This window comes from Lepidochelys kempii, chromosome 2, assembly GCF_965140265.1.
Source record: "Lepidochelys kempii isolate rLepKem1 chromosome 2, rLepKem1.hap2, whole genome shotgun sequence".
In the NCBI taxonomy this organism is placed as follows: domain Eukaryota; kingdom Metazoa; phylum Chordata; order Testudines; family Cheloniidae; genus Lepidochelys; species Lepidochelys kempii.
Window position 1 is genome coordinate 91997333 of NC_133257.1, and position 27047 is coordinate 92024379.

Genomic DNA, 27047 nt, shown 5'->3' on the forward strand with positions numbered 1-27047 from the left:
GTTTGTTTGGCGCTGGCTGGGGAAGTGGAGGGAGGCCCAACCTGTACCTAAAAACTCTGCTTTAGACTGTGTTCCTGTCATCTAATAAACCTTTTGTTTAACTGGCTGGCTGAGAGTCACGTCTGACTGCGGAATTGAGAGCCCCGCCTGTGTGGACTTGCTTTGGGAAGCGCACGGTGGGCCAGGGGATGCTGAATGCTCTGAGGTCAGACCCAGGACGGTCAAAGCTGTGGAAGCTTCTTGCCCTGGAGACAGTCTGCTCTGAGAGAGGAGGCTCCCCCAGTCCTGACTGGCTTTGTATTGAGTAGTTCCCGAGCATCGCCCGGTGATTCCATGACAGCCAGTATAAAGGGCTCCGCTGCCCCTAAACTCACTCAGTTCCTTCTTATCACCTGTGATGGTTGTTGAAATTTCTTGGCTTGCCTTAACAAGTGCTCTCTTTGTTCATATAACTGTTGTTTGAGATGTGTTGCACATGTCCATTCCACAGCCCTCCCTCCTACACCTCTGCATTTGGAGTTGTCTGGCAAGAAGGAACTGAGGAGCCTTGGGGGGCTGGGCCCTTTATATCCATGCATGCGGCAACAGGGGTGCTCGAGCTGCCCAATATGTACCACTGAGAAACATTTCCAATGACTGTGTGCCCTCATACTCACACCAAAGGTGGAATGGACATGTGCAACACATTTCAAAGAAAACATTTAGGGAAAATTAGTAACTTTTTTCTCAGCTTGTCCGCCCATAAGCATTCACCCATTTCCAGACCACCCAACGCAAGCAAACCTTCAGACATCTCAGCCCAGAATCACTGCATCTCAGGAACTAGTATTTGGATGGGCATCAGATGTAGAGTGTTAATGTTCCAAAACGGTGCAATCCATTGTCAATCAAAGTAAGAGAGAGTCTACCAGAAGATGTTCTTCAGCTAAATGGAAGTATTTCTTCTCTTGGGCTCAATGACACCAGTTATTTCCAGAATCTGCTGGGATCCTTGCTGTTCTGGAATATATACTTACTGTTAAGACACTGAGTCTCTTTTAGTTCCCTTTTGGGTTCATTTGGCAGCAGTCAGTGCTTTTCCTTCCCCCTGCTGACAACCACAGTATTTTTTACTCATCCTGCAACAACTAAATTTTTGAATGACCGCCTTCAATCCTTCCCACCTTTTGGTGGTGAAGCTCACATCCCAGTGGGACCTTCGTTCTTTTGTCTCATCAGACCTCCCTTCAAGCCTTCTGTACCCCGTATTTCAATGAAAGTTGCTTTCCTATTCACCATAACCTCAGAGGTTTATTGCAAGAGTGGGCGGATGAGATTCTGTGGCCTGCATTGTGCAGGAGGTCAGACTAGATGATCATAATGGTCCCTTCTGAACTTAATATCTAGGTACCTGTGTATCAGCCAGAAGAGCCAGTGAGCTGGGAACACTCATGACAGACCCCCCCCCCCCACATACCACCTTCCAAAAAGAAAAGGTTTCATTGTGCCCTGACCTGAAACTCATCTTTAAGGTACCTTTAGAGTTTCACATCCACTTACAATTTTTCTTCTGAAACTATACTTCTGATGAAGAGAGGAGGCTTCATTCTCTGGGCATCTGAAGGGCACTGGCCTTTTATTTACAAAACAAAGGTGATTAGAAAGACACCTAAACTGTTTGTTTCCATAGCAGCGAGGTCATGTGGTCAACCTATATCTGCGCAGAAACTTTTTGTAATGGATCTCTGGTGATATCTTTTGCTACTAACTAGTTCACATCCCTCCACCAGAGCACAGGCAAGATCTACTAGAGATATGTACAGCAGCTGTCTAGAGCTCCTTGCATGCTTCAAGAGACATTACACTTGGGTCTAGCTGTCTTCTACATATATACCTGTGCAGACAGCAGTATTACAGTCAGCTATCACTTCTGTGTCTTCGTACTCACCTCCTGTTTGACAACTGCTTGCTAATCTCCATGTGGAATACACATAGGGTCCATCACTAAATGGAACTGGAGGTTCTTTGAGATGTGTGGTCTTTTATCTGTATTCCACTACCCTCCCTCCATACCCTCTGCTTCAGATTATAATCTGGATTTGCAGTAAAATAAGGACCTGAGAAGCGCTGGTATACATTGCCCTTTATACCCTTGGTTTGGAGCATGAGGAGAATAGTTGTGCAAACATGTACCAACAGACACAGCTTAGTAAAAATCTCTAGACTCAGGTTAATGGTGAGCGGGTGTAGCCTCGAGTGGAATACTAATAAGGACCTCACATCTCGAAGACCTCCAGTTATGAGTAAGTAACCTCTATTTCATACATCATTTTACCTTTTACCTGCCAAAACTATTTTATTGTGACTGTTGAGCCTAAAATCATAGCATTGTAGCATTTGCATAAAAATGTAGAAGAAACTTAAATATTCTTAATACAGCTTGTCAATCCAAATATGCAGAAGCACTAAACTTACTGTATGGTAAGGCTCTCATTAGGTCCTCAGTTCATGTTAGCTCATGTCTGCAAGTTGGAAGCCAACCAAGACTTATTTTCCAAAAACGAGTCTATTTTAGGTTCAGTAATGCAAACTATATTAGGTTACACAATCCATTTATTAGTTTATTATGGATATCTTTTCTGAAACTTCTAGCCGATCAATTCACAGTTACAATGCGTTATTGTTGTATGTTATCCTTTTTAGATTTTTTTCCTTTTAATCCTTCAAAATATCTTTTTAGTGTATGACCTACCGCAAAGGACAAATGACATTGAGCTTTTTTATGGAAATATGCGTAAAGTTATTCTTTCTGTGGTTGGAGATGCTGGAGAGTCCAGTTTTAAGAGGAATTGTCTTCAGCAGTCTCCAGGACATAGCTTGGAATCAGACAGGTAAAGTGAACATTAGGTTTAATACATATAAAAATAATTATGATTTACTGCTAATTGAGGGGGTCATATTACCTTCCACATTAAAAGCTTGATAAGGCTTTTTAGAGGTAGTGGTGCTTGGGACAGTGACATTGTCAGTGACAAAAACTAGATCAAAAAGTTCAGCTGTCTTTTCTTTGTACTTACACTCCCTCATTTCTCCATGTATTAGGAAGGGTTTCGGCAGTACTCTGAAAATGCTGTTTTCTGGGTTGACTATTACAATGAATCTTGTTTTTGCGTTTTGATGTACATTCTGATAGAACCGTGATAACTAAAATTCTAAACTGATAAAAAGCTGATGATGCACCTCTGCCTGCAATTTATGGATCTCTTCTGCTGCATTCTGTCAGCTTGCAAAGAGAATGTATTTTTTCAAAATAAAGTATGCCCCTTATCTGAGAGATTAAGGCTTGTTTGGGGGTAGCAGGGAGAAGCTAGCTGAAGTTTTGATGCCTCTGTGAGTAGAATAAACTTATTATGCGGAACTGATCAGCTATTACACTGACCTATCCACCACACAAAGCCCTCAAAGATTGTGGAACCCATATTGCTTCCTTAAAGGAATAATATCAATCCAGAAGTTAACTTTCCCTCAAACTGCTAGTGTTCCAGTTCAGGGATCAGTTCTGTGAGGACTATGGAGCAGTTCTGTGGAATGCTATTTTATATGTCAAAGTACATTTGTCCCTGTTTTCCTTCTGTCATGCCCAACAGTTAGCGACTGACAAACATTGTGGCACCACCTACCAGAAGCAATGAGGCAAAATATTTATCAGTCAAGTCTGATATGTGTCAGTGTTCTCTTTGCTCTGCCTCCTAACCTGGAAGCATACCTTATACTTCAGTTCTCAATTGTTGTTCTGTCCTTCCTAACCTCCTATTCCACCTTCTGAACTTAATAGGGAAGAAAAGGGAAAAATCCAGTGAGTGTAGGAGTCTTCTGCTGCTGAGATCTGCTTCAAAGTTTTCTAGCCAGACAGGAGCCCTACAGGAGAGGGCAGAATATCATCCACTCTCTTCCTCCCTGTCTTCCTCAAAGGCTCTGAACCCCTGGGGACGGAGTGCTCTTAAGATTCAGCTCTGTCTCCAAGAAGTGATGCTTGTCTTGTCTTCATGGCCTGGAAGCCAACTTTAGAGCTCCTGGTGCAGGTAAAGCTACTTGGGAGTATCAGTCCAAATTTACAGACCCCTGGCAGGCTGCATTACACCAGGATAAACCCAATTGTTCAGGCCCTTCTTTACTTTCAGAAATTTTGTGCTTCATTGACCTGGGTCGATCTTATTGGGTAAAATCTACACCCTTCTTCTGCTAAATGTTTGTGCCCCATCTCTCCCCCCCCCAAATCTCTGCTTCTTTGAGTGTTGATCCCTCAGTGTATTTCATTGTGGGTATGCATGTGCTCCATGTGCTTCAGACTGGAAGACTTCTGCTAATGATGTCTGTTTGTCCATGGTTGCAACCTCTCATGGTCTGAATTGAGGATTTAAGGAGTGGTATAGACTGAGTGCCCCTCCAGTTCCATTCTACTGCTGTGTGGTCTGAGAGGGACTCCTCCATTGTCCACAGAGCTGATCCTGTAACTTCGAACCTGTAAACATTTCACAAGAAATTTTATTACCTAGATATTAGTTCTGGTTAGTTTTGTTGGTTTTTAGGGACTTCTTCCACTCATGGGCTGCCCCAGCCTGGATGGGACTCACATTATGCCCAGGTTCCCAGGCTTTGTGATGCATCTGTGGCAGGAGACAGTTCTTGGTCAGCAACAACCATCAAAGGTGCCTGTACTGCCTTGGAGAAGCTCATATTTTTACTGGGTACAGTATCTGCCAGTCTTTTCCAAGCAGAACCTGGCAAGCATGGGAATTCAAACTTAGGATGCTCCACAAGGAGTATATTTTTATGAGGCCTCAGTCTGATCCAAAGTGGGCAGACCCCCTCTTCTCATCATGCAGAGCTGTTAAGGAATGTTCCATCTAGCACTGTCACGTCTGACACGTGGGTGAGCAAAGTTAGAGCTAAGAAGACCTCTTCCCCAACTCACCATGAGGCTAGAAAGCCCTCTTAAAAAGCCTAAAGAAAAATCCGCTTCCAGAGCCATGTAAATGAAAAGGGGTACTTCCCTGATATCCTTCTCAGCTGAGTGACTCTTCATGCTCTGTTCTGAGGTTCAAGAGCCTATAAAGGACACAGTACCAACCCACAGGTTTTGAGGAGTCAGAGAGCCTTTGCATCGGCACCATTGACAGAGGAAGGACTGTCAATACCAAGAACGGAGTGTAACAAGCCAAGACCGGTACAACCACCCCTACCATCAAAGGATACATGAGAACTTCATGGACTGTTGGTACTGACACGAGCGCATAAGGAAACACCAGTGTCCAAAGAACAGACAAATATACCACTCCTGAGGATATTTTTTGTCATTCTGAACCCAGAATCCCCCCTTCTAATGGACCTGGTCTTTACAAGGATAATTTTAACACTAGCAGTCTGCAAACGCTACAAGAGAAACTGATTCCTCATTCTAACTATAGTTACATTAGTGCTACATAGACTGTACCAAGGGCACCACAAATGGAAGTGGAACTTTCATTTTCCTCTTCAGGGGAATCTCTGACATGGAGATGGGACTGACATCACCACACCAACAGCTATAAGCCCAGACAGAGAAGTTAGAATATCCTGGGCTCTGCCACAGCCTCATAATATGGGGTTCCCTTCCCTCACCCCAGGACTGTTGGTATCCTCTATGCCAGGGGTTCTCAAACTTAATTGCACTGCAACCCCCTTCTTACAACAAAAATTATTTCATGCCCCCAGGCGGGGGGATGGAAGCCTGAGCCCACCCAAGTCCTACTGCCCTTGGTGGTCCCCCAAACCCCACAGCTCCAGGCAGGGGGGCCAAAGCTGAAGCTTAAGCATTTCAACCCCGGGCAGGAGGCCTGCAACCTGAGTCCTGCCACCCAGGGATGAAGCCCTCATGTTTTGGCTTTGGCCCTGGGCAGTTGGATTCGGGCTTCAGCACTGAGCTCAGCAAGTCTAAGCCAGCCCTACTGACCTCATTCAGGGTCCCGACCCATAGTTTGAGAACTGCTGCTTTATGCCTTGGAGCCCTTCTCAACCTATGTTGGATCCCTCTCATTGGCTGTACTGGGGACTGTGGATAATATTTTGCATTATCCGGAATTGGTACGTGCTCATCAAGAGCCATCCATCCATTCTCTGCCCTTCCCACCCAAGAGATCAGCCAGAGCGCTCTCAGGAAGTTGAGGAAAAGGTAGAGCCAGTTCCAGTGGTACTGCCAGTTCCAACAGGAGTATCTTCATCTCCTGATGAGGTGCTTGCCTCGTCGTCTCTGCCAGTTGACCATAGACAGTTTCAAGATTTATTGAGGAGAGTTGCAGATGAGCTCTGGATTCCTCTGAAGGAAATTGAGGAGACACCCCACAAACTCCTGGATGTTAGAGTATGGGACCTAGTAGAGTCACACTCTGTTAACAAGGCCATCTTGAAGCCTGCCAAGATGAAGTGACATACTCCAGAGACATGTGCACTGAGCCCCAAGAGGGCAGACAAGAGGAGCTTTGTTCCAGCCAAGGGAGCAAAGTTTATATTTACTCCTCTTGCCTTGAAATCGTTTTGGTTCAGACAGCCACTGACAGGATTAGGCAACCACTCCCAGGTCCATTCCTTCAGATGAAGAGGCCAAATGTGTACATACCTTCTTTGGAAGGAGAGTATTTGTGTCTTCCAGCTCTGCATTCTGAATAGCTAATTACCAGGTCTTGCTAGTGAGAGATGATTTTGTCAACTCTTTGAAAATTTCGGAATTTCAGGCCCTTATTGATGAGAATAGTCTGGCCAGAACATCTTTACAATTTTCATTCAGCACAATCCATACAGCTGATGGCTTTTGGGATGCATTGTGAATCCTGGCTGCATTCTGCAGGATCCCTAGGGAGGTTCAATCAACTGTAGAAGGTATGCCCTTTGATGGAAAATAACTTATTTAATGAAAAAAGTGAGTCTTTACACTCATTAAAGGACTCGAGCAACCGTATGCTCCCTAGGTTCATACACAGTCACTGAAGAGGATGTAGCATAGCCATATAAACTGACACAATTACCACAAGTCGTCTGCCACCAGAGGGGCTATGATGCAACAAAGGGTGCAGACAGACTACCATAACGCTCCCCTTTCCTCTTTCTCCCTCATCTTCCTTTCAACCACAATCTCCAGCAAGAAGATTCTTTTGATGGGATTTCCAAGAGTTGCAAATCAGTTCAGATGCTATCTCATTGTAACCCAGACATCCAGTTTGGTGGCTGCCTAACTCAGTTTTCCCATATTTTATGGATGATAACTACGGACAAATGGGTCTTTGATATAATCCAGTTCAGCTACACCATACCATTCATTTCCCATTCATTTTTCAAGGAACATTCACAAGAAGATATTCATTCAAGAGGTAGACACCCTGCTTTAGTGGGAGCCATAGAACTGATGCCACCCTCGCAAGACTTCAACTTTCCTGTCTAAAAGCTTGTCTCAGGATAGTATACATTATGACATTTTGGAGTTAACCAGCTTGTTGCCACCTGCCCCGCCAACGCTGTGTGCCTTACATGTTATGCTGCTGTGGCTCACAGCCCTGACCCCAATATCCAGAATACAAGCATGCAGGTCACATTCTGGCTTCCACTTTTTCCAGTTACTTTTTTCAGGATGACCCCAACTCCCACCAGTCCCGCATTTTCCCCATAACCATCTGCCCTGTAGTGTGCAGCCCTTTGCTGAAGGCTTACAGAAATTGTTTGCTGCTCCCTTAAAAAGACAGTGCCCCACAGCTCATTACCTTAACTACATTAACAAACACTATTTTAATTGAAGCACTGAATTGCTTTATAGTAAAAGTAACCGAATAAAAAAAGGCGATAGGTTTAAGTGATATCAAGTATAAGGAATAAAGATTGAAAGTGTTAAGGGAAACATAAGTAAAAATACAATTCTAAGACTAAAACTTGATTTCAGCAAGTTAGTCTTTGCCAAAGCATGTTCATCACCTATACTCAACTCCCAGAGACTTCAGTACCCTTGGTAAAAGGATCCAGCATTCTGTGATTTCAAGAGCTCTGACCCCTTCAGTCCATCAAGTGATGGATGCCAAAATGTCTTTTTCTCTCTCCTTATATCTTACCAAAGTCCACAGACCCTTCAAGAGACAGGAAGGCTTCCTGGTGGTGCAGTTTCCATCCCCCATTGAAATTTTTAAACAATTGTCTGTCTTCATTTGCTCTTCTGATGAGCTTTTTTTTAATCTTGCATGTAAATTTGTTTAATTTATATCGGACACACATTCAGACAGGTGCAACCACATCCTTTTATCTGGAGCTAACATAGCTTAGGCATTGCTTGCCAAATACATTTTAAGAACATATTTTCAGACCATATCTATATAAAACCCTTTGTTTACTGGATATACATTCCCACAAGAATATTAGTGATCAATGATTTATTAGTTTTCTAGTGATATATTACATGCCACCTTTTGGGTATGTATCATGACAACAGCGTGCCAAATGGAACTAGTGTGTTCTTAGAGTTACAACATGCCAAATACACACACTATGGACAAGCTAATCACACTTCACCCTGGAGCGAGGGACTCCTTGGGTTGGTGGTAGTGCAGGGACAAGGTGTGCATAGTTCCCTTCATCCCACCCTCACCACAGAAGACATGGATTAGATGCCTCCCTCATAGTATGCCCACAAGGAACATGGACACCCTAGGAGCCCAGGATGCATATAAATCTCCTAGAAGTGAGAGCTGTTCAAGAGGCCTGTGTGCAATGCTTATTGCTTATACAATCCCAATATTTTCAGGTGATGTCAGACAAAATAAGTGTTTTACATTAGTAAGCGAGGGGGAGCAAGATCCATTCTCCTCTGCATAGAGTTGGTCAATCTGTGGAATCAAGGTGATTTGGTGATGAATACACCATCAGCGGTACACCACCTGGGGAATACAGAGTACATTAGCAGACAGCCTCAGCAGACACTTGTTGAGCAACCACAAATGAGAGATACCCTACTCTGTGGTAAAGACTATATTCAGGCAATGTCACAAGAAAACAGGAAATCCGATATATTGTTCCAGAGGAGTGTAGGACTGGGACTCCGAAAGGAATTCCTTCCTAATCTTAATGTTCACACACCACCACCCCCAAGTTCCTCTCTTAACTCATGTCCTCATGATGAGGCAATGATCATTATCCTCATTGCTCCCAGATGGCCTGAACAGTTCCTCAACCTTCTCCAGCTGTCAGAACAACCATACATCAGTCTCACACCTTTCCCAGATCTCTTGATACCAGATATGGGCCAAGATCAGACATCCCAATTCAGTGCCTTTTCATCTTGTGGGGTGATATTTGTATGGGCATTAAATGGGCACAGGCATGTTTTGTTAATGGTTCAGGTCATCCTTAGCAGCCAGAAGGAATCCACCAGAATATGCTATTCAGCTAAGTGGAAGCATTTTTCTGTTTTAGACCCAGAATCACCAGATGTCCCCCGAAGAATCAGACATTTCCAGTATCTTAGACTGCCTGCTCATTCTGAAGACTCTGGTCTTTCCCTTAGCTCCCTTTGAGTGCACTTGGTGGCAATTAGCCCCTGCTCCCCTCTGCAATAGACAACCATTCTATTTTTACCCACATCAGAACTGTGTAGTGAAAACCTTTACTCCAGTAAATAAACTTGGTCCAACGTGGGACTTTCATTCGGTCCTCTCAGCATTAACCAAGCCGCTGTTTGAACCTTTAGTGACATGCTTCATCTCCCATCTCTCTACAAAGGTCACCTTTTTGGTAGCTAGCACATCAACTAGAAAGGTCGGTGAATTGGGTGCCCTTATGAATGAACCACGATACGTTATTTTCTATGCTGACAAATGTATGTTGAGATTACCCCCGAAGTTCACCCCCAAAATCCACTTGGATTTTCACCTAAACCAGGCTATATGTTATCATAGATCCAAAAGATCAGCACTGTGTTTCCAACTTTGGAATAGTCTCTTAAAGGAATCCTTGTGATGTGCCAGATTCCCCAAGGGGAGCGGGTGGGGTCTCTCTTCCTTCAGGGTAAGCCATGCAGCCTTATTGCTTCTAATGACTGAACTGCTAAGTCTTCAACTCCTGCTTCACACTGTGAGCTCTGCTCAGCGAGCACAACTGAGAGACTCCTGGCAGAGATGTGTACATTCTTCAGGGACTAATGCACCCCAGCCAGTATTTGTAATGACTCCCCAAACAGTGTTTTCAAAACAGAATAGGATTTATTAGTCAAGAAGAACACAGCTTTGAAAATCCTTAGGTCAGCATAGAGAAATGAAAGTTAAAGCATTCTGGTCAGCTCAGAGTAATTCACCAGCCAAGCTGTAGTGAGCTCCATTTTCAGGCTGTCTCTCACTGACACTCTGACTTCCTTCCTTAGTCAGTTCCTAAGTGAGAGAGGTCCCAGCCTCTTCTAGAAGCCAATACTTATTCCCTCCACCTCACATTTTGTCCTTTGTTCTCGAGCTGGAGTCTTTGCTCATCTTTTCTGCTGAGTGTTTCAATCCATGAGTCATTGGAGCTTGCACTGTCTCTCTGGACACAGTGTTGATCTGGATTGGTTTCTGCCAGGTCCTTAGACTATGTTTACACAAGCACTTTTGTTGGTATAATTTATGTTGCTCAGGGGTGTCAAAAAAAAAAATCCCTCTAAGCGACGTAAGTTACACCGACAGAAGCACCGGTGTAGACAGTGCTACGTTGCCAGGACATGGGCTCTCCCGCTACTGCCATTCGGTGTGGTGGTTTAATTAGGTCAACAGAGAGCTCTCTCCTCGGCATAGAACAGCTAAATGATCAATCTTATAGTAGCACAGCTGCATCGGTACAGCTGTGCTGCTGTAAGTTCGCTAGTGTAGACATGTCCTTAATAAGTCTGTTCATTCCACCCAAACTGGTGGTTTTCATTTTTTCCCTAGTCTAGGCCATTCTTTGGAATAAATTCAAAAAGAAATAATAATCATAGACTTTAAGGTCAGAAGGGACCATTATGATCGTCTAGTCTGATCTCCTGCACAATGCAGGGCACAGAATCTCACTCCACCCACTCCTGTAACAAACCTCTAACCTATGTCTGAGTATTTAAGTCCTCAAATCGTGGTTTAAAGACTTCGAGGTGCTGAGAATCCTCCAGCAAGTAACCCGTGCCCCATGCTGCAGAGGAAGGCGAAAACCTCCAGGGCCTCTGACAATCTGCCATGGAGGAGAATTCCTTCCCAACCCCAGATATCGCGATCTGCTAAACCTTGAGCATGTGGGCAAGACTCACCAGCCAGACACCCAGGAAAGAATTTTCTATAGTAACTCAGATCCCATCCCATCACAGGCCATTGGGCATATCTACCGCTAATAGTCGAAGATCAATTAATTGCCAAAATTAGGCTATCCCATTATATCATCTCCATAAACTTATCAAGTTTTCTCTTGAAGCCAGATATGTCTTTTGCCCCCACCACTTCCCTTGAAAGGCTGTTCCAGAACTTCACTCTTCTGATGGTTAGAAACCTTCGAGTGTAAACTTCCTTAGAATAGAATATCAGGGTTGGAAGGGACCTCAGGAGGTCATCTAGTCCAACCCTCTGCTCAAAGCAGGACCAGTCCCCAACTAAATCATCCCAGCCAGGGCTTTGTCAAGCCTGACCTTAAAAATATCTAAGGAAGGAGATTCCACCATCTCCCTAGGTATGGCCGGTTGATATCCGTTTGTTCTTGTGTCCACATTGGTACTGAGCTTAAATAATTCTTCTCCCTCCGTGGTATTTATCCCTCTGATATATTTATAGAGAGCAATCATATCTCGTCTCAGCCTTATTTTGGTTAGGCTAAACAAGCTAAGCTCTTTGAGTCTCCTTTCATAAGACAGGTTTTCCATTCCTCGGATCATCCTAGTAGCCCTTCTCTGTACCTGTTCCAGTTTGAATTCATCTTTCTTAAACATGGGAGACCAGAACTGCACACGCTATTCGAGATGAGGTCTCACCAGTGCCTAGTATAACGGTACTGACACCTCTTTATCTCTATTGGAAATACCTCGCCTGATGCATCCCAAAACCGCATTAGCTTTTTTCATGGTCATATCGCATTGGCGGCTCATAGTCATCCTGTGATCAACCAATACTCCGAGGTCCTTCTCCTCTTCTCTTCTGTTACTTCCAAGTGATGCATCCCCAGTTTATAACAAAAATTCTTGTTGTTAATCCCTAAATGCATGACCTTGCACTTTTCACTATTAAATTTCATCCTATTGCTATTACTCCAGTTTCATCGTGTATGATATCCTGGTCCTCTGTATTGGCAATACCTCCCAGCTTTGTGTCATCCGCAAACTTTATTAGCACATTCCCGCTTTTTGTGCCAAGGTCAGTAATAAAAAGATTAATCCCAAAACCGATCCGTGAGGAGCTCCACTGGTAACCTCCTTCCAGCCTGACAGTTCACCTTTCAGTGTGACCCGTTGTAGTCTCCCCTTTAACCAGTTCCTTTTCTACCTTTATTTTCATATTGATCCCCATCTTTTCCAATTTAGCTAATAATTCCCCATGTGGAACCATATCAAATGCCTTACTGAAATCAAGGTAAATTAGATCCACTGCATTTCCTTTGTCTAAAAAATCTGTTACCTTGTCAAAGAAGATCAGGTTGGTTTGACACGATCTACCTTTTGTAAAACCATGTTGTATTTTGTCCCAATTACCATTGACCTCAATGTCCTTAACTACTTCCTCCTTCAAAAATTTTTCCAAGACCTTGCATACTACAGCTGTCAAACTAACAGGCCTGTAGTTAGCCGGGTCACTTTTTTTACCTTTCTTAAAAATAGGAACTATGTTAGCAATTCTCCAGTCATACGGTACAACCCCTGAGTTTACAGATTCATGAAATTTTTTTGCTAATGGGCTTGCAATTTCATGTGCCAGTTCCTTTAATATTCTTGGATGAAGATTATCTGGGACCCACGATTGAGTCCCGTTAAGATGTTTAAGTTTGGCTTCTACCTCGGATGTGGTAATATCTACCTCCATATCCTCCTTCCCATTTGTTGTCCTACCATTATCCCTAAACTCCTCATTGCCTCAGTCTTTAATGAGGCTAAAGTATTTGTTTAGATATTGGGCCATGCCTAGATTATCCTTAACCTCCACTCCGTCCTCAATGTTTAGCAGTCTCACTTCTTCTTTCTTTGTTTTCTTCTTCTTTATATGGCTATAGAACCTTTTACTATTGCTTTTAATTCCCTTTGCAAGGTCCAACTCTACGTGGCTTTTGGCCTTTCTCACTTTATCCCTACATGTTCTGACCTCAATAAGGTAGCTTTCCTCGCTAATCCCTCCCATCTTCCACTCCTTGTAGGCTTTCTGCTTTTTTTTAATCACCTCTCTAAGGTGCTTGCTCATCCATCTTGGATAACAATTCCTAAGAATTTTTTCCCCTTTCTTGATGCAGGTTCTGATAGTTTCTGCAACTTTGACTTGGAGTAATTCCAGGCCTCCTCCGCCTTTAGATCCACAAGTTCTTCAGTCCAATCCACTTCCCTAACTAATTTCCTTAATTTTTAAAGTTAGCTCTTTTGAAATCAAAAACCCTAGTCACAGATCTATTTTTGTTTATCCTTTCATTTAGTTTGAACTGAATTAGCTCATGATCGCTCGAACCAAGGTTGTCCCCTACAACCATTTCTTCTGTGAGGTCCTCACTATTCACCAAAACCAAATCTAAAATGGCATCCCCTCTTGTCGGTTCAGCAACTACTTGGTGAAGGAATCCATCAGCTATCGCATCCAAGAAAATCTGAGCCCTATTATTATAATTACTAGCACTCGTCGTCCAGTCTATATCTGGGAAGTTATTCTCCCATGATCACACAATTCCCATTAGTATTTACTTAATTAAAAACATTAAAGAAGGTTCTATCCATATCCAGATCGGATCCCGGAAATCTATAGCACACCCCAAGCACTGTCCCAGGGGAGGCTCTAGTAGTTTTTTCCTCAGTGTGATTTTTGCGGAGACACTTTCATTCCATCACTTCTTATTTCTTTACAGTCTACCGCATCATTGATATACAATGCTACCCCACCACCTTTGCCTTTATTTCTGTGTTTCCTAAACAGCACATACCCTTCAATACCTGTGTCCAGTCATGACGACTATTCCACCATGTTTCTGTTATCCCTATAATACCTGGTTTCACTTCCTGCACCAGTAGCTCTAGTTCCTCCATTTTGTTACTAGGCTCCTCACATTAGTATAGAAACATCTTAATTTTTGCCGTTTGTCGTTGCTCACATTCTACCACCAGTATCATCTATTAGACTGGTATGTACCCTACCCTTCCTCCTTATGTCCATTCTCCTACCCATGGCTGTATCCTTTCTTACTTCATTTTCTTCCCTCTCAATGTTAAATCCGGTGTGGAGTTTACCTGGACATCTCCCCCGAATTCCTAGTTTAAAGCTCTCTTGATCAGTTGTGCCATCTGCAATCCTAGAAGTCTATTTCCCGCCTTACTCAGGTGAAGTCCATCCTGAGAGAACAGTCCTCTATCCATGAATGCTTCCCAGTCGCCATACATCCCAAAGACCTCCTTATAGCACCAGTGCCTGAGCCATCTGTTGAGCATCATAATCTTGTCACGCCTTTGTTGCTCTTCTCTAGCAACAGGCAGAATCCCACTGAAGATCACCTGAGCCTCAATTTCCTTAAGCGTCTTCCCCAGCCTGGCATAGTCTCCCTTGATACATTCCAGTGAGAATCTAGTCGTATCATTTGTTCCCACATGAAAGACAATCAGTGGATTCTTTCCCGCTCCCGTTAGGATCCTCTTTAGCCTCAGGTCCACATCCCGTATCTTAGCACCCAGCAGACAGCACACCCTTCTGTTCTCTGGATCAGCTCTTGTTACAGGCCTGTCTATCCTTCTCAGTAAGGAGTCCTCAGTCACGTAGACCTGCCTTTTCCTGGCGATGGTGTGAATTCTCCAGTCTATCCCCTGTTCCCTCTGGCCGCAAGTCCTCTTGATTCCTATTGTTCCTTGCAATCCTCTCCAACCCATCCCATAACCTGGGGCTCATATTTGGTGGTGTTATCTCCATTGACTCTTGCCCTCTTCCAATAGGACTAGCTGCTCTTCTCTTTTTCGTTGCCCTCTCACCTTCAGTGACCACCTGCTGTGCCCCTTCTTCATTTTCCAACTCCACAAACTGTTCCTGAGCTCTGTTTCTCCTTCACTAGCCTGTCTATTCCTCTGTCTGGCTCTTAGTCATATGCTTCCACTGACCACACAGTCTCCCCTGAGGGTCTTTGAATCAAAGATGAGTTCCGTGTTAACTAGCCTGTTTTATCTCCAGTGTCGCCATCTTTTGTTGTATCGGAGAAGGAATCTTTTTGGGAGTCAAGCAAACTATCTTACAGAAAGATTTAGAAGAGTTGTGGGTTTTTTTAAAGATCATAACAAGAGACAGATGACAATCAAATCCAAAATAACTAGGTGGTTTAAAAATTGCATCCAAAAGCAAGCTAATCAGCTGCATCCAAAATCGTTATACCTTTTTGTAATGGGCATGACAACTCTCTAGGACCAAAGGATAGAAGTATCTTTTTTAAAAATGTTTTAATCGCCTGATTACTTCCTCACACATTCATCTGGCAATGCCAACTATTTTTTTTTGTGAACTTCTCTGCTGACATTTGTTGACCATGCTCCAAGCACAACTTTGAAGTATACCCAACTCATCTGGTTCCCTGCTTGCGACTTCTGCTATCAGAAATTTTTTCTGGGTGGGAAGTAAGATACATTAAGGGAAAATTACTTGCAAGTTGTATTTGTTTGTAGTTGTCCTCTTCTATCCTCTGTCTCTCTCTTCTGCCTTACCTCAGAGTGTTGTGTGGAGTTATGACCTCATTATCTAATACTTGGCTCTGGAAACGTCAAACTAGGGCCGGGGGGAGAAGTAGTAAGTTCAAAAGTTGACTTACTTCTGGTAGGAAGAGCTATTATGCTGTCAACAATTTATGTTGCTGGGCAAGATGTCAGGAGACTACTATGAAATTTGGAATTACCAACAAGTAATTTTCCCTCACCAATTGCTAAAATGCAGCCTTCTCTCAGAATATCATTTGATACTTTTCATACTTTATGTAAACTAAACTACCCACTGTCATATGCCAATTATATATGGCTACTGAATGGTTTCCTATTAATGGAAACTTCAATTGAAATTGAGGCCCTGGTAAACTGAGAATATGTATTAGTTTCAGATGCTAAAATCAGAAAATCAAATTAGTGCTCAAAAGAAAAACAAAATGTTGCCATGGTTAACTAACTTTGCATAAAGAAATTACTTTTGTTTGCAGTAAAAGCTTTTTCTTATTTCATTATTTCATTTCAGACTTGGAAGCTCTGAGACACATACCAACACAACTTTGGATGTTCTTCCAGTTAAAGGACCTCAGGGTCCCCCATTATCTTTAAATATTGATGACCCTGTTCAGAATAAATTGATTTCTCGAGAGACATGGGCTGTTCAGCCTGAACACTTAATTTTGACATCTCCTTCTATTAGTGAGTATTTTTTTAAGTTTGGATAAGTAAAATAACTGGTCTAACTAGTGAATGTTCCTAACCTACTGTAGTATGTAAGTTTGGCTTTGGTGATATCTTTACTATAGTTCTATTGAATTTCCTCACCAAATAGTTTGAGCTGTGGTTTTGGTTTGTCAGTGGAAGTTGCTTTCAGAATACCTTGAGTTGCCAGAATGTGTCCTGAAACAGAGATTCTGAGATTAATTAATTTCTAAAATACACTCTATTGCCAGCAAGAAGAACCACCAAGGTGCGAAGCATGACAGAGGGGCGTTAAATAGCAAACAGTTTCCTTCTTAATCATGGAGCTGTCAGTTTTTGGTCTGCTGAACTAAAACATGTTTTGTATTGTACAATAGGTGGAACAGCAGAAACTGGACATATACAAATTATGAACAATTGTAATAGGTCATTGAAATTTGAACTTTCTTGGCCAGCTCATTGTCTTACAATAACACCTCAACATGGAGTAATTGAGCCAGAGTAAGTCTCTTTTCATTGTTCTTTTTCTACTATGAAAGTAAGTGGATTTTTGCAGATGGTAGTGGATTTTTTGCTCTTCATTGAATCTGGTAAACGTGTGATCTTTCATGAATATACACACCACATAGGCCCTAATATTAGATACTTTACTGTTATTTTTGGTGTTTGAACAATTATAATTGGAAATTAAAATTGGATATGATTTATCTAAAAGTCTTAGAGATCAGTTATATAATTTCTCACTAAGCACATACCACTATAGCTATGCCAGTATAACTCCACATGTGAACACACTTCTCGAATAAATGTGACTTTTATTTCGAGTATAATTGTATGGAGTAATTATACTAGAGTAAAGTCACTTATTCCAGAACAGTGTCCACACAATAAGTTACACCAACATAGATATATTGGTATATTATATTGCTATAGTTCTGCTGGTCAGTTTTCCAGTGTAAAAAGCCTCTCATGAAGGATCTTATCACTGGGTAGGATTGGGAAAGAAGGGTGCCTACTCATTAATGAGGCCATTCTGGACCCAGCTAGAACCACTTGGCAAATCCCAGCATTGATATTACCTACCTACAAGCGGATGGATAAAAATTATTATGTCCCAGCATGGGAGAGTGTGATCATCTTCTGCCACCTTCCACCCAACTCCATCATGATGGATGCTGTTAATTCCTGCGGCTGACAACACCAGATGAGGTCCACCCCTTACAACAGGGACTAGAAGTGTTTGGACCTTTTCAGGAGGAAGGCGTACTCCTCAGCCATCCTTCAGTTTCAAATTGCCAACTACCAAGCCCTGATGACTAAATACGGCTACATAAACCATTAGAAACTGAGCAATTTTATTGAGAAGTCACCTGAATCACATTGCGACCAATTCAAGGCCATTGTTCAGGAGGGACAGTTAGTAGCAAAACAACGCTACAGTCTGCCCTTGACACAGCAGCCAGGTCCATCTCCGGCAGTGGTGATGCGACATGCATCATGGTTCCATCTCTTGGGCTTCATGAAGGAGGTACAGTCAACCATCAAAGACATAACCTTTGAAAGCACTAATCTCTTTGTGGAAAAGACTGATGCCTCTCTTCACACACTGAAAGATTCTCAAGCCACTCTCCGTTCTCTTGGCATCTATATGCTGGGACAAAAGAGGAAGTTTAGTCCACAGCCCCAGCACAAACCATGCACCTCCCATTATCTGGCTCAATGCTAATATGACCCACAGGGGAAGAAGAAAAAAATTTTGAGGTGTAAACAATCTGGCCTGCAACCTTCCTCATCCCAGCCATCCACATCCAAGCACTAATTTTGATGTGTTGGTTGAGACATTGATAGACCCTCCCCCCCGTTTGCTACAACCGACCACTGCCATCCACCTATTTGGCCTCCAGCCAGTAGAATTCTATGGCAGAATTCCACAGCACCTGGGAAAGCATAACATTGGACCAATGGGTCCTAGCGATCACTCGCAATGGGTACTGTGTCCATTTTGCCTCCCTGTCACCTCCATAACACCTTTCCCATCCCTCTTCAAGGACTCTTATCATAAAAGTTTACTATGGAAGAGGTAGGTAGTCTCCTCCAGTTAAGGAGCTATAGAACCAGTACCTCAACATCTATAGTGCAAAGGATTCTATTCGCTATTTCCTAATACCCAAGAGGAAGGGAGGTTGGAGACCCATACTAGACCTCAGAGCTCTCAAGTTTGTCAAAGCTCAAAAATTCAAGATGGTCACTAGCAATGATCGTTCCAGCATTGGAATAGGGAGACTGGTTTTCAACCTTCAAGACACATACTTTCATGTTTCAGTCCAACCAACTCTCAGACGATTTCTCAGATTCTCTCTGGGACAAGACAACTACCAGTACTCCCCTTGGGGCTATCATTGGCCCCTAGAGTATTTTCAAGGTTCTTTCAGTAGTGGGGGCACACTTATGCTCCCAAGGGATCATGATTTACCCTTACCTGGATGATTACCTCCTTAGAGCCTGGTCTCTCCAGGAGACTCACCGAGTCATCAAAAAGCTGCAAGATGCTTGTTTACGGACCTGGACTTACAGATCAATGACCAAAAATGAACCCTCATTCCAGTGCAACACTTGGAATTCATAGGAGCCGACCTCGACTCATTACAGGCCAGAGCTCTCCTACCTCATCACAGATTTCTCTCCAGGGCCACACTTGGAGATCATTCGAAGTAGCCTGCAAATATCAACGAGACAGTGCCTCCAACTCTTGGGGCATATGGCAGCAACCACAACAATAATACCACATGCCAGGCTTCACATTTGATGCCTCCAGATGTGGTTCAGCTCAGTTTGCAGACCAAAGAGGGACAGACTAGACAAACCCCTGTTACAACCCACCAGAATCAAGAACTCCTTAGACTGGTGGAAAGACCCAGCCACCATTTGCAAGGGGATCCCCTTCTCCCAAACCCCCCTGTCGTTGTTTCTCTGATAGGGTGGAGTGCACATCTAAACAACCTCAAGACACAAGACAAGTGGTCACCCACAGGCATCTCTTCACACCAAACTCCTCAAACTAAGGGCATCAGGAATGCCTCGCCCACTTCCTCACACTGACCAAAGGATCGCACACAAAAGTCCTAACAGACAATGTAGCCTGTATGTACTACATAAATCAACAAGGGGGAGTCAGGTCGCCCCTCCCTCGGTGAGGAGGTGATGAGACTATGGAACTGGTGTATCTCCCATGACATTACACTGTCAGCAGCCTAGCCCCCGAGCACACAAAATTCAATAGCAGACAGTCTCAGTTGCAAATTCCCACACGACCATGAGTGGGAGCTAGAACCAATAGTACTACACTATCTATTCAGGTGATAGGGGATGCTGAACACAGACCTGTTTGCCACTTACCTGAACAAGAAATGTCCACACTACTGTTCCAGAGCAGAGATAGGACAACGCTGCCTGGGCGATGCTCTCATCTCCACTGGGACAGAAACCTTCTCTGTCTTTCCTCCATTTCCCCTACTGTTGAAGTCCTGCTGAAAATAAGGAGATGGAGCATGTCATATACCCTTACCTGTCACAGCTCGCGATATGCCTGCCAATCTCTCCCAGCCACTCCGTACCTCTTCTTGCAGAACAAATGATGTTCTCTTCATCCCAACCTGAGGATTCTCTGCCTCAAAGCATTGTTTCTTCTTAATTTCCAACATCTAGAAAGCTCCTGTTTGAAGGAGGCACAAGAGGGGTTACTACACAGTAGAAAGTCCTCAACACAACACTAACCTGCAGAAATGGTCCAGGTTTTGGATTTGGTGTACTTCCCAACAAATTTCCCCGACTTCTGCAACTCTTCCACATATCTTAAATTATGCAGTGACCCTAAAAAGACTGGGGCTCTCTCTGAGTCCACCTAGCAGCTATAGCAGCCTTCCACCAACCAGTAGAGGGATACTCAGTACTGTCACACCCAACTTCTAAAAGGTTCCTCGAGAATATAGTAAACCTTTTCCCACAACCTCGAGTGCCTTCTCCCACTTGAGACCTAAACGTGGTACAGTAACTCCTCACTTAAAGTCGTCCCGGTTAACGTTGTTACGTTGCTGAATTGTTAGGGAACATGCTCATTTAAAGTTGCACAGTGCTCCCTTATAACGTTGTTTGGCAGCCGCCTGCTTTGTCCACTGCTTGCAGGAAGAGCAGCCCATTGGAGCTAGATGGTGGGGGCTTGGAATCAGGGTGGACCGGCAGCCCGTCTATCAGCTCCCTGCTCCCCTAAGTTCCGTGTGCAGCAGCCACCCAGCAGGCTATTAATTGTTGGCAGTTCAGCTGTCCCTCCCCTCACTGCCATGTGCTGCTCCTGCCCTCTGCCTTGGAGCTTCTCCCAGGAGCATTCTGCTTGCTGTGCATGGGGAGGAAGAGAGGGGCAGGAGGACACCCTGACATTATCCCTCAACTTATGCCATTTCCATAGAGCAGGGGGGACATGACAGGGCTCAGGAGAGAGAGAGCGTGCTGGCAGCAGGGGCTGTCTCAACTGGCTGATCTACTTAAAAAGGCACTGCACTTTGAGTGGAGTCAGCGTACTTAAAGGGGCAATGAACGTCTCTCTCTCACACACACAGGGTGTGTGTGTCTCTGTCTGCCATTCTGTCTCCCCTCCCTCCATTTGTGCTGCCTCATAGAGTGTGAGGCTACATTAACAATGTGTTAACCTTTGAGGGCTCAGCTGTTCTAGTTCATCATTTAACAGTAAGGAATTCCCTGGGAAATATTCCACCCTCTGCCTTCACCACCTCAACCAAGCTTCACAACCATCATTGCTGTGTACAGTATTAAATTGTTTAAAATGTATAGTTAGTGTGTGTGTGTGTATATGTGTGTATATATATATATATATATAAAAACCTTGTCCCAAAATATAATTCTTTTGTCTGGTGAGAAAAATTTCCCGGGAACCTAAACCCCACTGTTTACATTAATTCTTAGTCACATTTTTCAGGAACATAACTACAACATTAAGCAAGGAGTTACTGTATTGAAAAGACTGACTTGGCCTCCCTTCAAACCCATGGCCACATGTTTATTTACATACATCTCAGTGAAAATGGCCTTCCTGATAGCAATCACCTTGGCAAGGAGAATAGAAGAAATACAGCTCCGATGGCACATTCCCTCCTACACCCCACTATTCTTTTGGGACAAGGTTACACTCAGACCACATCCAAAATTCATCCCTAAGGTAACCTCCCCATTCCACATGAACCCATTGATCACCTTCCAATCTTCTACCCAAAGCCATACTGTGACAACAGGGAGGCTATATTACACACACTAGATGTCAGGAGAGCCCTAGCCTTTTACCTGGATAGAAGAAGGCTTTCCTGAAGTCACCTAAGCTTTTCCTTTTTGTTGTAGCAAGATCTAAAGGTTCAGCAACATCACCCCAGAAGCTCTCCAAATGGGTCTCAAACTGCATTAGACAATGTTATCAGGTTCACAACATGACCCCTCCAGATAGTATTTGCACGCACTCCACAAGGTCTATCTCCTGATATGTCGCCGCCTTAGAAATCTGTTGAGCAGTGACATGGGCATCAGTCCACATCTTTGCAGAACAGTGTGCGATCACCCAGGACTCTGCCTCCAATACCATCTTTGGCTCCACAGTACTGTCATCTGTAACTGACCTGACTCCCAAGTCCCAGCCCTCCAGTGAGCATACTGTTCAGGAGTCGCCTACTGTGGAGAGCCCATAGGGATACTACTCGAAGGAGTTACTCACCTTGCGCAATAGCCATAGTTCTTCGAGATGTGTCCTCCTATAGGTGCTCCACAACCCACATTCCTCCCCTCTACTTCAGAGTTCTTGTCAACGACTCAGATAGAGAAGAAATTGAGGGGGGTTAGCCTGCATGCGCTGACTAGCCTTGTGGCAGGGCAGAAGGAGAGGCAGCACATGTGTGGGCCTAGCAGACGCTGCTACAGAAGTTCTTCAATCAGCAGCGCAGGGATGCAAGCACTCCTACAGTGGCGCAACCACAGGGGACACCTCTCTAAGAACCATTGTTACTGCATAAGGTGAATAACTTCTTCACCTTAGAGAGAGATTAAAAGATACAGATAGTAGAAAATAATATACTGGTGTTAGTGGGAGGCAACCAGAGGGTAGACAGTGTGTACATGGAAGAAATTAGGGAAAAGATGAATTTGGGAGTTTCAGCAATAGGCTGGAGAGGGTGTGTTTGAGGTGGGCTTGATGTGACAAGAATGGGAAAAGAATCGCCAGCACCAAAAGCATGGGAGGAAGCGGACTGCAAGAAAGGATGAGGAAGACTGAGGATATGATGGAAAGGCTCTGTCAAGACAAGTTTGAAAAGAAAAGGACTGGAACCCATGCCATCAACTGGGAGTGACAAAGAATCATGGGCACCTTCAACTTCCTGTAAACAAGGTGAAGTACCTTTGAATTGAAGTTTCTCACATAAAAAGATCAAATTGTGGCAGACTTTAGTTTTAATTTTCAGACTCACATGACTGATTTGTTTCTATATTAAATTCTTCAAACATGAAACACTGCTAGAGCATCCCAAAATTAATTTCTGTGGGTTGGGTTTGGGGTTGTCCCAAAATGAACCATTCTGCCAGTTTTTTTCTTAGTTCCATTTTTATCCCAACAAAGGCTTGCTCTACAAACTAGATGTCAAAGATCATAGACCCAAACTGGTTACAGACTTTAGACTGTCCACTCAGCTATTAGCTTAATACCAACAAAATCTGTCTTCAAGACAAATTGTATTTCTCTTTGTTTGTATTCTGGCAGGGGAGGTCATACATCTCATGCAGGATATTTGTAAAACAGCCACAAGTAATTCTCCACATTCATTAATCAAGCATTTTGGCATTTGCCTTGGGTCTTGTGTTGTAGGTGTGTGAGATATTTCTGTATTACAAAATGTGATCAATTTCTTCAGCATCTAGGGAGGAAGGAAGACCAGCCATTCAGGCTCATCCATTTAATTGTGTTCTGCTGCATTGACATGGCGTGAAATTGTCTGCTGTTTCATTCTCCTGGGAGTTAGCCACCAAATGCGGGGCGGTGCCTACTTACAAATGTCTCCTGAACACTTAAGATATGTGAGACTGCCTCTAAAGTCCTCCTTGAGACACTCTAGAAAGATTTCCATAAGTCCAAATCAAGACCAGCCTGGAGTGCTTCAAAGGGTAAACTCTAAAAGTAATGGCCTGATTTCACCATGGCTACTGAGTCCCAAGACTCTGTCAGCACTGCAAGCATTGGAGCAAATCCAGAATTCCCTGTGTAATTTCATCTCCAAAATGCCTGATACACTCATGCTCAAAGTAGAAAGGTTCCTCAGATTTCAGATGCACTTGAAGCCTCAGCACTTTGTCAGTAGTACAGAGTTCTGGAGCATCTGATGAGGTGGAGTCTTCCAAAGAAGAGGTCAAGACTCAAAAGAATTGAAAAAGAGAGCACTTCTGACATATCGGTGCTCCTAACTTACTGCAGCTTTGTAACAAGATCTTTTTAATTCCAGTGTACTCCCTTTGTAACCTCTCTATGCATGTTCATAGTATAGAAAGTTAAATCGGAGTATCCGTGTGCTCTCTGATTTAGCCAAACTTTGTGTTGTTCTGAGGCCATGAAGTCCTCAATAGACTTCACGGTATCTGGCCCTGCATTAGGATTGGTGGGAACCCTCCGTGCAATTGGAATGCTTTTATTTTCACCATAATCAGTGGCAACTGCAAGGAAAAGAAGAGGAAAGCTGGCTTTTATGTTGACTGGTTTAAAGGGTGCCTTAAATATTCCTTACCCAGGTCACTTTGCCCCAACAGTACAAACTAGAGCCCACAAGTCCTTAAGTCCTATTTTCAATGTGTATGACAAAACTATCTTTTCTAGGGATTCTGGAACATATAGCCAGCTTCCTGCTTTCTCCAAAGCAGAAAGGGACAACTTTTACAACCATTGGCACTTACATTTAAGTGGAGTGTACATATATGCAGTTATCAAGGTTTTGAAACATACAGAGACCATAAATTGCAGTAATACATAGGATATAAATTTAGTACTAGGAATTATGTTTACCCACTGCATTAAGATCTAGAACTTTAAAGTCCTATATCTAACGTTCGCTCTTACTTAGATGGCGTTCAGTGATTTTTATATGTCATGAGTTATGATGTGCAAAGAGAATTAACGGTATAGATTTTCAGTTTTGTATGTAGATACTATAGTTTTTACTGGCTTTTTTATCCTTTGTTTAGGACCAGTGTCTTAATTCTTGTGAGTCCTAATCCGTCACTTGCCACAAAGCCTTCAGTATTTCCTTGGAGTGGTCTAATTTATATACATTGTGACAATGGACAAAAGGTAAAAGTGGTTTTCTTAAAGACTCCATGAAGTCTTAAGATAATTGTTGGTTACCATATTGCTAAAAGTCAGTTTAATTTTGGGACACTAATTCATTACTTTACCATTCCACTAAACTTACTTTTCCCATGAAAGTCTGTTCTATAAGCCTGTAAAGATAATTTTAAAACCCTTTGGGGATAAAACTATTCAAGTAGGAGTTCATTGAAATGTAAAAATAGGTTACTCATACTTAATGGGGAATATTTCATTTCATTGAATAGGTTAAAGCTATTGTTTTGGGATCCAAAGGTTTTCGGTTTGATAGGGGTTGTCAGTCTTTGAAGAAGAATGGTGGGCTCCTAAAATAGACTGAGTTATATCTAAAATTGCCACACACCTGTTAAGCACTTACACTTTTCTGTACTTTAATTTAGTATGTCAGTGAGTAGGAGATCTATAGTAGTTTGTTGCTAGACAAAGGTGGTGAGCACTTGCTTGTTTGGGGCCTGATTCAGCAAAACATATCTAGCTTTCTGAAGCCTGCAGAACTGTAAAAAGCAATAGACTAGGTGTGTGGCAAGGAATATACAAACACCAGTCTTTTCTCGTCTACCTGCTTCTGTCCAAACATGTTTTTTTCTGGCAATATCTGTTTTGAATTAAGGCATTTAAATGCAGAAATATTACTAAGGGAACAAAGTTTGCATTCCACTGATTTGTTAGTCTCTAAGGTGCCACAAGTACTCCTTTTCTTTTTGCGGATACAGACTAACACGGCTGCTACTCTGAAACCTACCACTGATTTAGTGTATTTAAAAGGTGCAAGGTCTCTTGTGAATCTCAGTCAAAGATACTGACATCAGTCAGTACTACACCATTGAATTGGTTTGAGAGATTCCTGGAATATTTTATATAAATATGAAACAACACAAGAAAACTTCATGCGCTAATATTAATTAGGGAAGGCAAAAGTCCCTTGCATTATCCAGTTTATCCTCCTGCCAAATATAGGATGGTTCCCTGTGTGGTGGTCTTTCTAGTGTTCTCCCAACTTGTTTAACAGTACCAAGTGATGGGGGTTATGCTTCCTGTGGGAAGGTATTCTGCAATAGGAGTTCACTGTTTAATGTTTACAATGTAGAGTTTGGTGTACAACAGATATGAACTCAAACCATTTAAAATTCTGATTGTAACGTTACAATTTAATAAATCCGATCAATGACAATATTTCCATAGAAATATCTTGTATATGCTAATTAAAACTCTATCACTCATAAAATGAACCAGTCTCTTCAGGTATTACCACCTTTAGCTAACAAAAGTAATCAGATTTTGGATGTTTCTAAAAGCTTTGTCATGAGCTAGGGCCAGCTGATCACTAATGCCAAAACAATTTTTTTTATATACTTCCAAAAACAATTCATGGGTGCCCATCAAGTGCTTTGGCACTAAACTAAAATACACAACAGAAAGAGTTAAAGTACTTCCTCAGGAAGTCACTTCTCTAAGAAATCATATACTAATTGAATTGAATTGACAACCTGTACCTCAGATTCTGAATAAAAGTTTGTGAAATAAAGATTTGACTACATTCTCAGTGCCCAATATAATGTAGGACCTTTTATGATGTATTTGTCCAAAGAGGCAAGGTAAAGTTACTAAGATTAAACTAGTGCAGTGCTGTTTCCTTAAAATCTGCAGACACACCGCTGACTGTAGCATTTCTACAAGCTGCAAGAGAGCTTTGTCAGATTTCACTGCTGTCTTTCAAATCCCTGTGGTCAGCAGTAAAACTTGAAAGAATCAGTTAAATTTCATCATGCTACATCATGGGAAAGCTAGAAGGAACAGCAGAGACAGCTACTGGAACTGTTTGTTGCAGAAGGAGACTGAAAAATGAAGGCTGTGGAAAGAGTAGTAGCAGAAACTTCACCTTGCAGCAGCCCGTGGGCTCTGCAAAGGAAAACAGAATAATGTTGTTCTCCCTTCCAGCTGCCAGACATGGCTAGCTAGGCAGAGCTTCAGATTCTTCCCCTACTAGCTGGAAACTGCTAGGAATTGTAGCAGCTGAAGGTGGGTTGGGTGTTG

The 27047-nt window shown here is 42.9% G+C and overlaps 1 protein-coding gene across 1 annotated transcript in view; it reads left to right on the top strand.

Annotated features, from left to right (window-relative positions):
• CEP192 (centrosomal protein 192) overlaps nucleotides 1–27047 on the top strand; it is a 206263-nt gene that overhangs the window by 156643 nt on the left and 22573 nt on the right. The window contains exons 47-50 of the mRNA XM_073329624.1: nucleotides 2720–2870; nucleotides 16416–16588; nucleotides 16969–17092; nucleotides 24872–24977. Coding sequence (XP_073185725.1) covers nucleotides 2720–2870; nucleotides 16416–16588; nucleotides 16969–17092; nucleotides 24872–24977 — 554 coding nt within the window. The remainder of the gene's footprint in view (nucleotides 1–2719; nucleotides 2871–16415; nucleotides 16589–16968; nucleotides 17093–24871; nucleotides 24978–27047) is intronic.